General features: G+C 42.0%; 3 protein-coding genes and 1 pseudogene across 5 annotated transcripts, besides 1 other annotated feature; 2 read left to right on the plus strand and 2 right to left on the minus strand.

The window, feature by feature from the left end:
- The first annotated feature begins 2,691 nt into the window (after positions 1-2,691).
- On the plus strand, positions 2,692-3,470 carry CG33773 (uncharacterized protein). The gene is made up of 4 exons (NM_001032042.2): positions 2,692-2,794; positions 2,853-3,008; positions 3,078-3,245; positions 3,293-3,470. Exons 1-4 carry the CDS (start codon positions 2,735-2,737, stop codon positions 3,446-3,448), a joined length of 540 nt encoding a protein of 179 aa, NP_001027213.1. The 5' UTR covers positions 2,692-2,734; the 3' UTR covers positions 3,449-3,470.
- A 3,249-nt stretch (positions 3,471-6,719) lies between these two features.
- CanA1 (Calcineurin A1) lies at positions 6,720-14,167 on the plus strand. Of its 3 annotated transcripts, NM_079861.4 has the most exons (13): positions 6,720-6,894; positions 7,331-7,656; positions 8,890-9,221; positions 9,310-9,421; positions 9,624-9,769; positions 9,827-10,044; positions 10,105-10,198; positions 10,463-10,588; positions 10,735-10,816; positions 11,064-11,141; positions 11,401-11,485; positions 11,551-11,648; positions 13,412-14,167. In NM_079861.4, exons 2-13 carry the CDS (start codon positions 7,485-7,487, stop codon positions 13,735-13,737), a joined length of 1,869 nt encoding a protein of 622 aa, NP_524600.3. In that variant the 5' UTR covers positions 6,720-6,894; positions 7,331-7,484; the 3' UTR covers positions 13,738-14,167. The 3 variants fall into 3 exon arrangements, with proteins under 3 accessions (NP_524600.3, NP_001247378.2, NP_001247377.1); NM_001260449.2 differs by having other exon boundaries at positions 6,720-7,656; NM_001260448.2 differs by lacking the exon at positions 11,064-11,141 and having other exon boundaries at positions 6,720-6,874.
- Positions 11,737-12,451, minus strand: CG33920 (uncharacterized protein; the record flags this gene model as incomplete). Its single annotated transcript, NM_001032043.1, has 4 exons — positions 11,737-11,892; positions 11,950-12,126; positions 12,187-12,336; positions 12,392-12,451. The coding sequence occupies 4 exons, from the start codon at positions 12,449-12,451 to the stop codon at positions 11,737-11,739; spliced, it is 543 nt and encodes a 180-aa protein (NP_001027214.1).
- Positions 12,641-12,907, minus strand: CR46406 (annotated as a pseudogene).
- Positions 13,099-13,215: a mobile genetic element.
- Positions 14,168-15,907: the final 1,740 nt, after the last annotated feature.

Consider the following 15,907-nt stretch of genomic DNA (forward strand, 5'->3'; position numbering starts at 1 on the left):
AAGTCTTCAAAAATATAAATATGACTACACTGTAAGTATTTGTGATCGTATAATTCTAGAAAAGGTGCAGCACAACGAGTTTCCCTCTATTCTTGGCTTTTGGTGGCCATAATTTTTGCAAGACATACCACAGCTGTCGGTTGCCTTCCCGAGCGATTTTCCCATCTCCCTGACCAGAAAACGCAATTAGATTTAATAAATAAATATGATTTGCCGTCTAGGAGAAGACGCGAGACACGCCACAGAAAAACCCGAGAGGTATGGCCATTAAAATTGTCGGAGCCAAGAAGTGGAAACGGAATTATTACAACGTGCTATTAAATTATTTTTAATTGGCCGCCCGCAAGCAAAGCTCAGCGGAAATTGAATCAAATGTTGAGAGCCACTCTCACTCACTCACCAAGGTCAGAGTTCGTAATTACTCGATATATTTTCGCCTGTCTACGTCTTTTATGGGACATTAACTACAGGAACCCGGGGTCAAAGGGATGCCGGCCTGGGGGGTCGAATGGAACCACAACCTGCAACTTCGTGTTCCAGATGCCCAGCCAGTTGAACTGAGCGATGGGACTAGTAATTATGACAACCGCAGTCGTCGCAGGCATTCAAAGGACCAACAATGAAGCGGTCCTAATGGGTAATTAATTGTTGTGTTGACAGTTCAAAAACCACAAGAATTCCCCATGCGCAGGAGCAATTGGGTGCAGACACATTTATTTGAACATTGGCGTCTTCTGGATCCCTTGGATCCATCAATTCAAAAAGAAGTTATTTTCAAAAATTTCACAATCTTTAAAAATATATTCGCAGACAACGTGTCAAATGACCCATGAGCGATTGCACTAAAACTAATATATTAATCTTGCAAGGTTCCAAGTCATGAATTTATTTTATCGTCTGCAGTTCCATCCCATAAATCATAATCAACGGAACTTTGGCACCTGAAAAAAGTGCTGAAACACAGGGCTCGCGGGAATGAGAAGCAATAAAAATGATATTGCCTGTCGGGAGAAGCCAAGGACGAGCAGTGAAATCAATTAAATGCATTTCCCGAAGTCTCATCTCATTCTGTCTTCCGCTTCCGCCAGCCCCCCCCCCCCTTTCCGCACTCCTCTTGTCATTTCGTCCATTTTCTGGCTTTGCTCGTTTACCTAAGCTTTAAGTTGTTATAATTTATGGCGTCTATAATTGCAGCAATTTGTGCGATGCGCCAGGTAGGCACATCCGCACTCCCCACTTCCAATGCCACCCACCTGGACGTGCTCGTATTTGAGATGAAACTTATATACAACGTGCTACACATGACCCCACAGCCATTCTGCTGGATGCACTGAAAAAAAGTGTTCAAAGGATCCTAAATGTAAAGATATCATACATTTTGTGTTGATCACTGCATGGATCGCATCGAATGTAAATAGTTCATATGAGAATGTGTTTATTTTGTAATTTCCAACCTTTCGCTCATTTCAAAATATGTTCGCAGTGTGGAAATTGCTTTTCTTCATCCATTTTTTGTCGTCTCCGTTGCAGGCAAAATGTCAGCATCGTTCAGGACCTGATGCCCTGCCACCTTTCTCTCTCTCTCTCGTTGTGGCCCCTACCCGTCTCTTTCTTTCTGCGGTCCGGGCTGCTGCTTGATTGCACTTTTAATTAACTTTTTTGCGAGCTTCGCAGCTTGGGATCCTTGGGATCCTTCGGATCCTGCTCCTGTTTCAGCTGCTGCCAATTGTCGGCACTTTGTGCTTTATACTTTCGCCTCGTCATTAACAAAAAGCAAACAAGTCGTGCACGGGGCCCATAAATAATGGCAATCTCGACCGCCCACCGCCCATCGGAAAATTATTTGTAGACAGTTTAAGCCATATCCCGCTCTCTCGGCTTTCGGCATTCGGCTTGCAAAGCCATAATTCCGCCCGCCGGCCAATATGTTAATTCAATTCACCGCATTGTAATCAGCGGCAGCGAAACTGCGAGTGCCGCAAATGTTTACGGATTCCCTCAGCTCACCGGATTTCCACATATTTTCCCCGGCAGGTGAGTATTGGCAGTGCAGGCACGCGTAATGTTATGATTGGAAAATGAAAATCATTTACGTGAGCAACCAATTTGCAGCTCATATAAAGCAAATCTAGCGGCAGTTGCATTACCCACAGCAATTCGGGAAAATCGATCGGTTTGCCTTGTTTATCATGTGGGCAAATTAAGGCGCCCAACGTGATGAGCATGGCGATAGATTCTACATCGTAGCCATTGACCCGCGGCGGAAAAGTGGTCAAAACGGCTGCCAAAACGAGGTAATCGATTGATGGAAGGGTGCCCGATAAATAAGGATAAACGCAATTTTATTGTGCATCCGTTACCCCATTTAGATAACCTAAGCTCAACACCAACGTTAACATTTAGTCTAAAGGCTTTTCCATTGAAAAAAGTACTATTTCTTGATACTATTGGGTGATTGCTGAACATTAATATATCATACAGATACATAAATAATTTATACATTTGTTCGCTTTTGAAGCTCATTTTAAAACGCACAATAAATTAAAAACATTTAACTCGTGCTCCTAAAAGTCGTAATTGTTGCTTTACGATCTGATAAGCGATTTATTTCAATCGGTTATTAGGCCAAATAAAACAAAGCACTCGATTGAATTTATAATCATTCATATATTTCGACTGTAATTTTGACATCCGCACAAAAACTCAGTACTGAGTTGGTAGCAAAAAATGAAAGATGAGCGCCAAGAGAATTAACCTGATTTTGGCCATTTTGATATTTTATTCAATCATCAAAGTACGTACAATTTCAAATTGAATTTGAATAAAATATGTAATATGAACATTTATTCAAGACAAATTCTCGCTTTGAATTTACGAACTTAAACTGCACTGCTTTTGACCTGCGAGTTGGGGAATTTGAGAACTGCAACTTAAAGTCCATAAATCGAAGCTACAAATATGTTTCCGGAAAGTATAAGTTGAATCAAATTCCATTGCCGAGGATGAAGGTAATTCAATTAATAAATAGGCTCATTGAATTTCATGATAATGAATAATGATAATTCAACTATTTAAAGGTAAATTTCATAATGTGGAAACGACTCAACGGATACAGGCCTTTTCTCTACAACATAACAGCAGATGCCTGCAAATTTGTTGAAAATCCAAAATCTAACCCAGTCCTGAAATATATCTTCGACTCATTTTCCGCGTATTCCAATATGAACCACTCATGTCCCTACACGGTAAGTGTAATTATTATATATGAAATTATTAATTTTTAACTATTTAGAGCGACTTAATTGTGGAAAGGCTGCCCATTGGTTTTATGAATCTCCGAGTAACCGAAATTCTTCCCTTCCCCGAGGGCAATTACCTGTTTGAGTTTCACTTTAGTCGCCGAAAATCTATTTTTGCAAGCACTCAAGTCTATTTTACTATTTCATAAAAATGTCAAATGTGTACAGAATTATAACTTATCGAATGTTTTAAGTGAGAACTTGAAAAAATCGCCGAGCTTGTTTGTTATTGTGTTGGCTTTGTAGTTACGATCGTTTATCACAATTGCAAAAATAAGAGTTGAAGTCATTGCGAATTTAGTGGATCATTAAGCTTATATTGTTGCTACTGTCATCAATAACATAATATGCAAGCGAAAGTAAATCCCCTTGGTTACTTTTCAATTAACAAGATTTTTATGGACTTGCATTAACCCTCAATAAAGTTAAACACAAAATTGGCCCCAAACAAAGAGGCGAAGACCGCGGCTGGGGGAAAATTGTATAAATGAAAACTAAATATTTACTTTGGGCCCTTGTTATTGCTGCCAACTGACAGCAGGAAAACAAAGAAAATTGAGAAAAGGTTTTCCCGGCGCTTATCTATGAGCGCTGAGCGCCCAAATAAGTAAGTCAATAAATCAATTCAATAAAATTTCTGCTGCCTTTTTATATTTGAAGTTTTTGGCTCCGGTTTTTTTTTTGCCAAATCCCAAGCAAACAAATGTGAGCGCAAAAAACTTTCGGCCTGGCAAATGTTTGGCACTCAGAAGGGAAAACAATGAAATGGTGCAGAGGGGCTCGGGAAAGGGTCAAAGGTTAAGAGGGAACGAAGGCTTGGACCAGAAAGATACATAAGCACTGATAGCTGAAAAGTTTATCAATTTGTAAAACGACAGCCGCAGACATAAGGAGTTTTCCCCCCGGAAAAGTGTGGGAGCAATTTTTCCGAGCTGAGCCGTTCGTTTTGAAGAAAAGAGCTTTTCGTCGGGGTTTCTGAATCTGCTGAGCTTTCCACACGGACATTCGCCCCAATTTATTTGCTTTGAAATCAATGCAAATAATTAATTTAAATTAAGTGCTGGCCCGGAGGAAGTGTTTGCTTTGGTGCTTCCTTCTGCCAGCCATCGAATAGCCCACAAATCGGCCATCATTCACACATAACCCCATGCCTGTGGTCACATAACTCAAATGAATTGTTTATACAGCGCCAGAAACTAAACAGCAACAGCAACAGCAACAATTGCGATTGCGATTGCCGAAAAAGTTGAAACAATGAATGAAATGTTTGCGTTGCGTGTCAATATTATCTTTTTATTTCACTGCCGTTTTGTTTATGTGCAAAAAGAGAGAGGAAGCGCCGTTTGGCTTTCTGCGTGCGAGCATAAAAAACATTGTTTTATAAATACTCGGCCAGTGCGCGGCTATTGCTATTTTGGCACTTCTATTTTGGCCATGTCCAACGCAGAAAATGTATATCAGCCCGAAGACTAAGTGACATGCCGACATGACGAAACGGGTGTTCAAAGTGTCAGGCGCGAAATCTGTTGAAATGCGAACAACTTGACTCAACTTGACTGGCAAATTATTTAGCAAATCCCCAGCGTTTGCTCTAGCCATGGCGATCGGCTAGTCTCTAATTTAGATAATCTTGAGGTGAATCAATTGCGGGTGTCGGCCACTTAATCTCGGCCAGCTGACCGCAGTTGCCTCGCCTCCTAATTGCGCCTAAAATGCGCTGCCAACGGCATTTTGGGGCTATTTAAATAGCCGCAGATCGGAAACACAAGGTTTTGATGTAAAGGGAAGAGCAGTACGATGGTTGGTTAACTTAATCGTATGTATTTGCAATAACTCTAATTTGCAAACAACTATTCCACGCACTCAGTGTTTAAACAATAAAGTAGAGTAGTAAACCATACTTAAATACCTATTTAAATGCCAGCACAAACGTATGATATTTTTGAAACATATTAGTGATTGAAAATATATAGTGACACTTATTGAGCTCTTCTATTCCTCGGCGACACTTTCGAAAGTTAAATACCCCGTATTGCCATTGGATACCCCAAGAAGGATGGGGGGCTGGACTGGGCTGAGCTGTCAGCGCTTTTGCCAAAATTTCGCGTTGGGAATGCAATGCTCTCATCGGTCCGCCCATCGCACCCCGCCGCACCCCTTACTGAGCACTTACAGCCCCCTCGAATCCAATCCCACCCACTGGTTAGCACCGGAAAGTATTTCTTTCTAGTCTGCGGCGGTCGTGTGACTCGCTTTTGTCTCTCTGCGACTTGCGAATACGCGGGGGCGTCCAAGTAAAATCGTCTCCGCTCTTTGCCAAATCGAAAATCCAAGTGCCATCGATGCGCATTTGGCTGGCAGCGGGTGCATTGGCATTGCAATGGATTCCGATTCGGAGATTCCGAATGTGATTCCGAGTGCCCGAAATCGGGCGATCCATCCTTCCCAGCATATATTATGGAACTGTCTGTCTGTCGAGCGATATAGCGCTTCCCCAGCCAAATCGTACTACATATCAATTGACCATCGCGACAAACAACATTGACGGGGCAAAACACACATATTGTTTGTGGCTGTGTTTTTTATGTGGCCATCCCCATCCCCACACAGATAGTTGCGCAAATATTGCCACGCTTCGCATAAAAGTTGCATGAAATCGGTTCCACCAGCGAAGCATTCAAATGAAAAGCAGAACCGCGAATGCGCTATCAAAATATATATAAAAATCAACTTACTATACTATATTGAATGTACTACCCAAAAAACTGTATTTATTTAAATTTAAATCGTTAGATAAAAGCTTTTGATTTCTTATGTTTTTTAATTTTTTTTTTTTAATCAAATATAAATCTTATCCGAACCGAAACACCCCCTTTTAATTGTAGATCGCATATATTTTTGCACGAGGCGCGCACAAAGTCAAGACTATAATTATAGCGACACCCACCTATTGGCGCCCAATTTCTGGCAAACACACACTCGCGCTCAATCACACACAAACACACACACTCGGACGCACGCACACACAATCAATATCACGGTCAAGTTGAAAATCATTGAGAGCGGATGTGGACATGGAATGGGGCATGGAGGTGGAAATGAGGATGAGGATAGAGATGGGGATGGGGGTGGACATATCACAGATGTGTAAATGTCTGTGAAGGTCGAGCAGTCAGTCGCCCAGTCGACGATCGCAGAAGGGCAGTGATACGAAGAAGAGACCAGAGTGCGTGTGTGACATTAACCCAATAAAATAAACAAATAGATGGAACCCTACGAGAGCGTGGTGTATTCTTATTTATATTTTCATTTTCGGCGGAGAGTGGGAGTCAAGGGCGTGAGATCGGCCGATCACAGCCGATCTTCTTCGGGCTTTCAAATTGGGTCTTCTGAATGCCAAACGATGCCAGCGAATTTCGCTCAGTTTCGAGGAAAATCGCGTCGCGCCAACTTGGGAAATGCGTTGCGTCGTGTCCCGTGAAAATCATCGCGACTAAGGCCCCGAGAATCCCCAAAGGATTAGCCCGAAAATAATAACAATAATCGCAAGCGGCAAACGGCGAACTGCAAACAAAGTGTGACCAAAGTGATATATGTGTGTGCCTGTCTGGCCGTCTCTTCGCAAATCCATTGCTATTTTCGTTGTCGCTCGCTTTGTGGGCAATTAGCACAAAGTGTCGAGCAATTTTCCGTCTCAATTGAAGTGCTGCTTACCCTTTGCCAAAAGCATCCGTTAAACAATGTGATGACTTAATGAAAAGTTAATACGTCTCTGAATAATTGCAGCAAATTGAAATATTAATTGTTCAACATTTGTTTCGTGTGCGCTGCGGGCGAAAGTTGTCTCTATCTCGCTATATTGGCATTGCCTGGCTAAAAATACAAGAAAGTCCACAGCTATACAAATTATAACAACAAGTTTTATTTATTGCCTAAATATATTTGTGTGTTTTGTGCGCTTCTGTGTTGGTGTCTCGTCGTCCATAAAGACGCTAGGCAAAGGCGTATAATTATCTAAATTCCTGTGTTAGTAACACTTTCAGCACCAGCAAACAGTCAAGCCATTAAAAAATATATATCGAGCTAAGGCATCGCAAAAATCAGCACCAACAGAACGCAGAAAAATTAATAAAAAAAAATAAAAAATTTAACAAAAAGCAGGGGCCGAATAAATAATCAAGCATCATGTCGGCGACCTCCACGCGAAGTTCGGTGACGAGGAAATCATCGCTATCAAAAAGTTCTAGTTCAGACAAATCGGCAAAGTCCTCGTCGAATTCCTCGAAATCTCCGACAGCCGCCAGTGGAAACAAACAGAAAATGCAGTACACAAAAACCAGGGAGCGCATGGTCGATGGTAATGATCTCTACTCTCTATAAGCACTACGGACCCCAATCAAGCATTATCCCAAGCACGATTCCCTACTGCGATTGTATCTTTAATGACATGCGATCATGCTTCAATGGCATTCCAATGTGCTGACCGCCGTCATTAATGTCAAAACTGAGGGTTTCACAAATTATTTCCTTTGAACATTTCAGTCGGCGGAGGCAAGCGTTTCGAAAAGTGTGTTTTGAGAATTGGGAAGTCATGCTTGTAATTTTCAAAACAATAGCATGGCTGCACCTTCTCGAGGAGCAGTACATCGATCGTTAAGTTTTCATGTTTAAAAACTAATAAATGGACTTTTGAAATGGAAACAAACATAGAAAGGAAAACATTTTATAGCTCATGTAAATTTATCTAATTTCAAAAAATGTTCTTTGAGCAAGTTTCAATCGATTTATTTTACAGACCATTTTACAATGCATAATTGCTTATTATGCGCATTATTTATACATAAATAATTTACAGATTTTTAATAACCCATATATTCCGATGCAACTGCCATAAATGTGCTTTTATTAATCAATTATTCGGCATCGTAACTTAAAACCCTTAACTGAAAATGCGGTACTCGCTTTTGTTCTTTGGTTTATTGAGTCCATAAAAATTAATTTAATTATCTTCGAGCACCCATAACAAGCAACAACTGCAGTACATTGGCATTTTATTGGCCATTGCGTCAAAATTCAAGACATTTACCCAAATTATGACAATTAAAAATGGCGTTCGCCCTGACGTTTCGATGTGTGTGTGTGTTCGATTACGTTTGTTTGTTTTGTGTGTGCCAATCAATTTTCGACTTTTATATTCACTCAGTCAAATTTTGTAATTAGCGTACGAATCTCATGTGGCTGCATCTGGCGGAATTTCGGTTTTCTTTATAGCCGGGCCAAGAAAAGCGGCCAAACCGAATGAATATTGGCGCTAAGTTGCAGCACCTCGTTAACCCACATCGCCGTCGGACAGCGATGTTTATTATAATTCTATCAATGCAAGACTACACCGAAAAAAATTCAGGGGAACTGTAACAATACGAGAAACCCCATTTTCAAAGAGATGTTCCATTCACGTCATATAAGATACAAGATACAATATATAATTAACAATTGAATCCAGGGGCTTCTTCTTCTGGAAATGGGTGATAACAATTTACTTAATAATCTTTACTTAATAATTTGATTAATTTCTTTGTTACTCCCCTAGATGTTCCACTTCCGCCCACCCACAAGCTGACCATGTCGGAGGTATACGACGATCCGAAGACCGGAAAACCCAACTTCGACGCCCTGCGCCAGCACTTTCTGCTGGAGGGGCGGATCGAGGAGGCGGTGGCCCTGAGGATCATCACCGAAGGAGCCGCCCTGCTGCGCGAGGAGAAGAACATGATCGACGTGGAGGCACCCATTACCGTGTGCGGTGACATCCACGGGCAGTTCTTCGATCTCGTAAAGCTCTTCGAAGTGGGCGGCCCGCCGGCCACCACTAGGTACCTTTTTCTAGGCGACTACGTGGACAGGGGATACTTCAGTATTGAGGTGGGTCCATATGAAAATTGTATCTTAACTTATCAGGAATATATACTGCGTTTTCCATTTTTGTATTAAACGGTCCACTTAATTTCAGTGCGTTCTCTACCTGTGGTCCCTGAAAATAACCTACCCCACCACGCTTTCCCTGCTGCGAGGAAATCACGAGTGCAGGCATCTCACAGAGTACTTTACCTTCAAGCAGGAATGTAAGTTGGACTTAACTGAAGTTAATGCCAGAATTTGCTAGTTATGAGAAAGTTGATTTGTTTCCCGTTGATATAGATAAACTACAAAATGAGCAAACCTGCATGCCTCAGTCACTTTACGAACTTAATGCGCTTTTAAGTGCGAATATGCATGCTATAAATCTCCTTCCGTCGCTAATTCATTAATTTTTCTCTGTTGAAGGCATCATCAAGTATTCGGAAAGTATTTACGACGCCTGCATGGAAGCGTTCGACTGCCTGCCCCTCGCCGCCCTCCTCAACCAGCAGTTCCTCTGTATTCACGGCGGTCTGTCGCCCGAGATTTTCACACTCGACGACATCAAGACGGTAATAAAGCAGCGCTGAAATGTTTACAATATAATGCATCTGTGCGGATTTTCTCAGCTGAATCGCTTCAGGGAACCACCGGCCTACGGGCCCATGTGCGACCTGCTCTGGTCCGATCCTCTGGAGGACTTTGGCAACGAGAAGACCAACGAGTTCTTCTCGCACAACTCGGTGCGCGGGTGCTCCTACTTCTTCAGCTACTCGGCCTGCTGTGAGTTTCTGCAGAAGAACAACCTGCTGTCGATAGTCAGGGCGCACGAGGCGCAGGATGCGGGGTAGGATCGGAAGTACCATGGTGTAATATCCATATGATTATCGAACTCCTTCCGCTTCAGGTATCGCATGTATCGGAAGAACCAGGTTACGGGCTTCCCCTCGCTGATCACCATATTCTCCGCCCCCAATTATCTGGATGTTTACAATAACAAGGTATGAGATAGTTCCACCTCTCTCCCTCTGCTCACCCTGCTCACCCTATCTCTTTCTGGGTTGTTTATTTATCTTGCTGTTGTTGTTCCTGACTTTGCTATTTTTAAATAACGAAATCTTTTTTTGGCTGCATTGCGAGCTGGTGCGAGTTTAAATCGCGCTGCGTTCGCAATACCCTCTCTTCCATCTCTTTCTCCGGCACTCGCCCCGTCTCTTTCTCCGCTCGCGCTGATTTTGTCAACCATCGAACCCATTTGACAAAAGGCAGCTGTGCTCAAGTACGAGAACAACGTGATGAATATCCGCCAGTTCAACTGCTCGCCACATCCCTACTGGCTACCCAACTTCATGGACGTCTTCACATGGTCGCTGCCCTTCGTGGGCGAAAAGGTGGGTTCGCACCCAATCGGGTGGGATTATCTATGTATTTTGAGTTCAGTGATGGAACTAAGCCATAATACTCGAACTAGAACTTTCAAAAGTGTCTGAAATCTTTATACGTGATTTTAATATCCAATTTACCATGCCATTCAAAGGTAACCGAGATGCTAGTCAACATCCTGAACATTTGCTCAGACGATGAACTGGTGGCCGGACCCGATGACGAGCTCGAGGAAGGTAAGTTTGGGGATCCACAGAGCGATTCTGTCCGTACTAGACTGTGTGTCAATGTCGCAGTGCTTTGGATGTTGTGGGGCCAATACGGATACACGTGAATTACAAACTAATCTTCTATTAAAAATATTTTCCGAAACCAAATATCGAAATACGACAACTGCAATCTACTACCAACACCCATAATAATTTCTGTACCAACACCACCACCAACTTTCCACTCAAAACACGTCCAAAACACGACCAAAAGAGCTACGCAAGAAAATTGTGCTCGTGCCGGCGAACGCGAGCAATAATAACAATAACAATAATACGCCCAGTAAGCCAGGTAAGCCAGGTATTAAACGCAGGCCCAAAGTGAAGCCAAACAGTACCGCCAATGCAAATGCCACTGCCATTGCCACTCCCACTGCCAAAAATAAAAATGCCTGAGCCAACGAAAATCGCCTGAGCGAAGATAGCGAAAAGCTTAGTTATTGCCTTGCGCCCTGCTTTGATCGGCTTTTCAGCGAGTTTTCCAGCTGATTACCATTACATTTACCCCGTGACCCCGCGAGATTCCGTCTAATCGAGCCCTCAATTCGCAGCTTCCATGTCGGCGCTGCGCAAAGAGATAATTCGGAATAAGATTCGGGCCATTGGCAAGATGTCGCGCGTCTTCTCCATCCTCAGGTGCATAATGCCTCCTATAATCCCGTGGATTCAGCTAAATAATTCAATATTCCCACATCCCGCAGGGAGGAATCCGAGAGCGTGCTCCAGCTGAAGGGTCTGACGCCCACGGGCGCCCTGCCAGTGGGCGCTTTGTCCGGCGGAAGGGATTCCCTCAAGGAGGGTAAGTCAACACACATAGGTATTCTCAGGATCAAATTGATGTAATGCGTGTAGGGACTTTGAATTATAACATATGCCTTATAAATTAATCAGGATATAGTTCCGTACACTTTGACCACAGCCCTCCTTATGTCGTAGGCCATCCAATTTGTTTCGTATAGGTAATCCCCTTCAGGAACGGGAAGGACCTTTGTCACCTGGTGATTAACGAAGTGTATGGGTAGTTTTTCGATCACGAGATCGTGCTGTATAGAAAACCAGAAACATAAGCACAGATCGGATTTAATTAGGGATATACGCACATCGTAGGGGCAGTTGTGATTCATGTTGGTGAAGGGCCTAATGAAATCATAAAGGTAACTGGCTATCGGGTTCGACTTTGTGTTGTTCATGAATCTACATGCATCCAATGTGATATTGAACATGAAAGGTCTATAGCCATTATATCCATTAAATCGTTTGAGAATTACTCCGTTGATCTGAGAAGAGTAATTGTAGAAGAGAAAATGTTGTTAACCAAATTATTTAAATACCTTGACTTTGGTAATTGGCGTTTTAAATAATTTTGCTTTGATCGACACATACTTGTAGCTACGATTAACCGACTTTATGTAGCAATACTCAAAGTCGGAAAACTGTTTATCCAAAGAATTGCACATGATATTTGTGAACTCAAATTTCGATGATATCTGAGGAAGATTTTGAATTGATTCGTATTATACCTAATATTTTAATAACTCTTACCTCAACTATTGAAATTGAAAGAGCCAAAAGCGCCACTAAACCACAATGATTTACACCCATCTTTCGATATCGACTAACCAGTGTAAGTTGTTTACAGAACCCTATTAATATTCTATTGAATCAGCAACATAAAAACAATTTACAAAGCAATTAATAGCTCCACCAAGCCAGAAAATCATAATGAACCCACATTATAATGAGTTTAGTATAGTTTTTGTTATCAAAAAAAATAGTTTTTAGTGTCTACTAAAATACTTTCACCACAACTCAGTCGATGTCGTAGGCAATCCAGTGGGTTACCAGTTGGTAGGCTCCTTCGGAAAAGGGCAACTCCTTTGTTCCTTAATGGTTTACAAAGCCAATTTCCAGTTTCTCCACAATCAAATCGTGCTAGAATCGATCAATTTCGAGTTAGCCAACACAAAGTGTTAGGACCTACTCACACCTGCAGGCATCCACTGTGACATTGAACATGAATGGCTTATAGCCGTTGTAGCGCTTGAAAAGAATGGCTCGATTAAATCTAAAAGGAAGACTAGTTAAAAGCCATTACAATTCGATTTGTAGCGAGTTTTAATCTAGATGTTTGCTTGAATATGGTTTAATTATTTGCCTATCGCGGCCAATTAAACAGTGCTGATCGCAGACCAGCCATCGTTTTTATACCCGTTACTCATAGAGTGAAAGTGTTTCTCTGGCAGGAGATAATATAAATTCTTGATCAGGATCAATAGCCGAGTCGATCTGACCCTGTCCGTATGTCCGTCCGTCCGTATGAACGTTAATATCTCAGGAACTATAAAGGAAGGTTGAGATTAAGCATAATCTAAAAACCGAATATAACCCGTCCACAACATGGCATATAATCGGGGTAGTCGGCTATAGCATGCTGTCTTGTTACTAGATAACTAAGTAATAAACCTTCCTGATTAGTTTAATCGAAACTTTTTGCCAAGACACTGCCACGCCGATTATTAATTGAGCTGTTTCCCATCCCCGTCCGACTCTATGAACCCTCAGCTCTGCAAGGACTGACCGCATCCTCGCACATCCACTCCTTTGCGGAGGCCAAGGGCCTGGATGCGGTCAACGAACGGATGCCGCCCCGTCGTCCTCTTTTGATGAGTGCCAGCAGCAGCAGCATCACCACGGTCACAAGGAGCAGCAGCAGCAGCAGCAACAACAACAACAATAACAGCAACACCAGCAGCACCACGACGACAAAGGACATCAGCAACACCAGCAGTAATGATACCGCAACCGTAACCAAAACGAGCAGGACGACTGTGAAATCGGCCACCACCAGTAATGTGCGGGCAGGATTCACCGCCAAGAAGTTCCCATAGGGGGTGAAGCACTTGCCTGCTCAACACTGATTTCTATCATTTTCGTTTCGACCTTCTGTTACCCATTTAAGTTTACACCTCGTTAGGGTAAGGTCAGACGTGGCCATAAATTAACGCAAACTGTTGCCACATTCTAATTTCGACACAAAGTTCTGATAACTTCTCATATGAGATAGATAAACATGATACTAGGACACTAGCTTGCGCCAATTTATTTCAGTGCCTGACCTTAGCTGTAGTTAAAATTTTATACAACAACTTTCTCTAATGCTAGTCATAAACCAACAAATTGCACCCTGCGATTGCTGAGCTTTCGATTGCAGGTGCATACTTATAGAATCTCTCCGCAAAAACTCCCGGGCGATATTAGCAAAAATTTATAAGTGACATGAAAAACAGTTTAATAAAAGGTGGCTACAAATAGCTAAACAAATGAGTGCTTGATACTTCTTTTGTCTATCTAGTTTTTGAGAAGGGAAAAAATAAAATAACTTAAAGCAGAGACTATGTGTTTTACCTTGGCTTGAACGGATAAGTATGGGTTTAATCTAAAAATTGCTGTACCCAGCTATGTACTTTAGGTGCACTTCAACTTCACATCGCTTGAGCTCTCTAGTCAAGCGTAAAAATCAGCACGACCCGATGTAATAATAATTAACTAAATGCAAACAGAGGGGAATGAACGGGTCCAAAAAGCGCGTCACTTGCAGTGGAAGTTTCCCCATTCCCCATATTCTATTCCAATTTATCTGTTTGGGCATAAAGATAGCCCGGCGGAGCAGATTAAGATTTACAACGCTCTGTATGTCGACCATCTATCATCACCATCCCCAATGCTTTTCTATTACCACGTTTATGGTGTACGATTTCACGATTAATGGAAAGCGTTAAGTACACTGATTATACGACACTATTTAAACTTTGCTAATATCATTTAATTATTTACTTGTAAGATGCTATGCGAAACCGGAAAATAACGATTTCTCCGACTGGCAGACCTCTTATTCACCACACTCATTCATATGCAGTCAACAGTAAAAAAAACTCAATTCAAATTCAAGCAATTAAAGTTTGTCTAATTTGTATTTCTTATGCGAACGACTTGGCTTTCCAAGTTATACAGCCTTTTTGTCTGAATACAAAGTTAACTTTCATGGTTTAGAGAATCCGTGAAAAGTGCATCGTATAAACACAGTTTAAAACAGTATCTTGGTAGCCTACTATGACATTAACTGTCAAGATTAATATTGACTTTGATCTCACCCCTGTCTATTGTAAGCACTAGTAAATATCGCATAAAATGATCACGTGCTTTTTTGAGAAACACTACGGCGATCTTGAGAGGTTAAGTACACAAACTTTTTAAGAAACTGTCTTCCGTCACAAAAATATTAGCAGTGTAGTGGTAAAAACAAATGTTTCTGAAGAAGACAAAGAAAACATTTAATGCAAACACAGAGTGAAGATGAACAACGATTTAAGAACGCCCAATATAGTACCTATATATTTTTATATTTTAATGGAAGCAGTTATTTTTGTCTGTAAAGTGAATAGCACACGCATAGAAACTAGAACGTAAGACCATGACAATAGATCGCACTTGAAGCAGCTGTCCATTGTATTCCTTAGATCTAGTAATATAATAAGCCCAGCATATAAAAAGAACCGAATAAGTGGCATTGAGGGCTCCCTCCGAATGGGAGATAAACTCTTCTCGGCGTTCGCGGAATGGCAGCCAAAAGTCAGACAAGTGCAAATAGCAAATAACGCGCATACGCAATGTGTGCCGCTGAGGGTGCCCCTTGATTGTCTTTATCTGTTCCGAAGAAGACAAACAGCGGCCTCTGCAGACATCGCCCGAGATGGAGATAAAGATCAAGATAATGCCGACCAGCAGTCGCTTCACGTGCAAGATCTGCCGTAAATCAGCCCATCGACACGGGATCCGGCGGAGAATTCCGAGCCAGAATCCCGGGCAAACAAATGATCGCGCGGAATGGACTTATGGTGCGCGGACCCTTAGTTCGTAAAAGCTTTGCACGTTTTTATGGATTAATCTCGGCGGAGCCGTAATTTTAATTGAGACAAACGTTTTGCAATTGCAAGCAGCTCAATGGCTACGTTTTTTTGCTTTGGACTGCGGGATATCCTGTAGTTGGATATCGTTGCC

The sequence above is a fragment of the Drosophila melanogaster genome, chromosome 3R, assembly GCF_000001215.4.
Source record: "Drosophila melanogaster chromosome 3R".
Lineage (NCBI taxonomy): Eukaryota > Metazoa > Arthropoda > Insecta > Diptera > Drosophilidae > Drosophila > Drosophila melanogaster.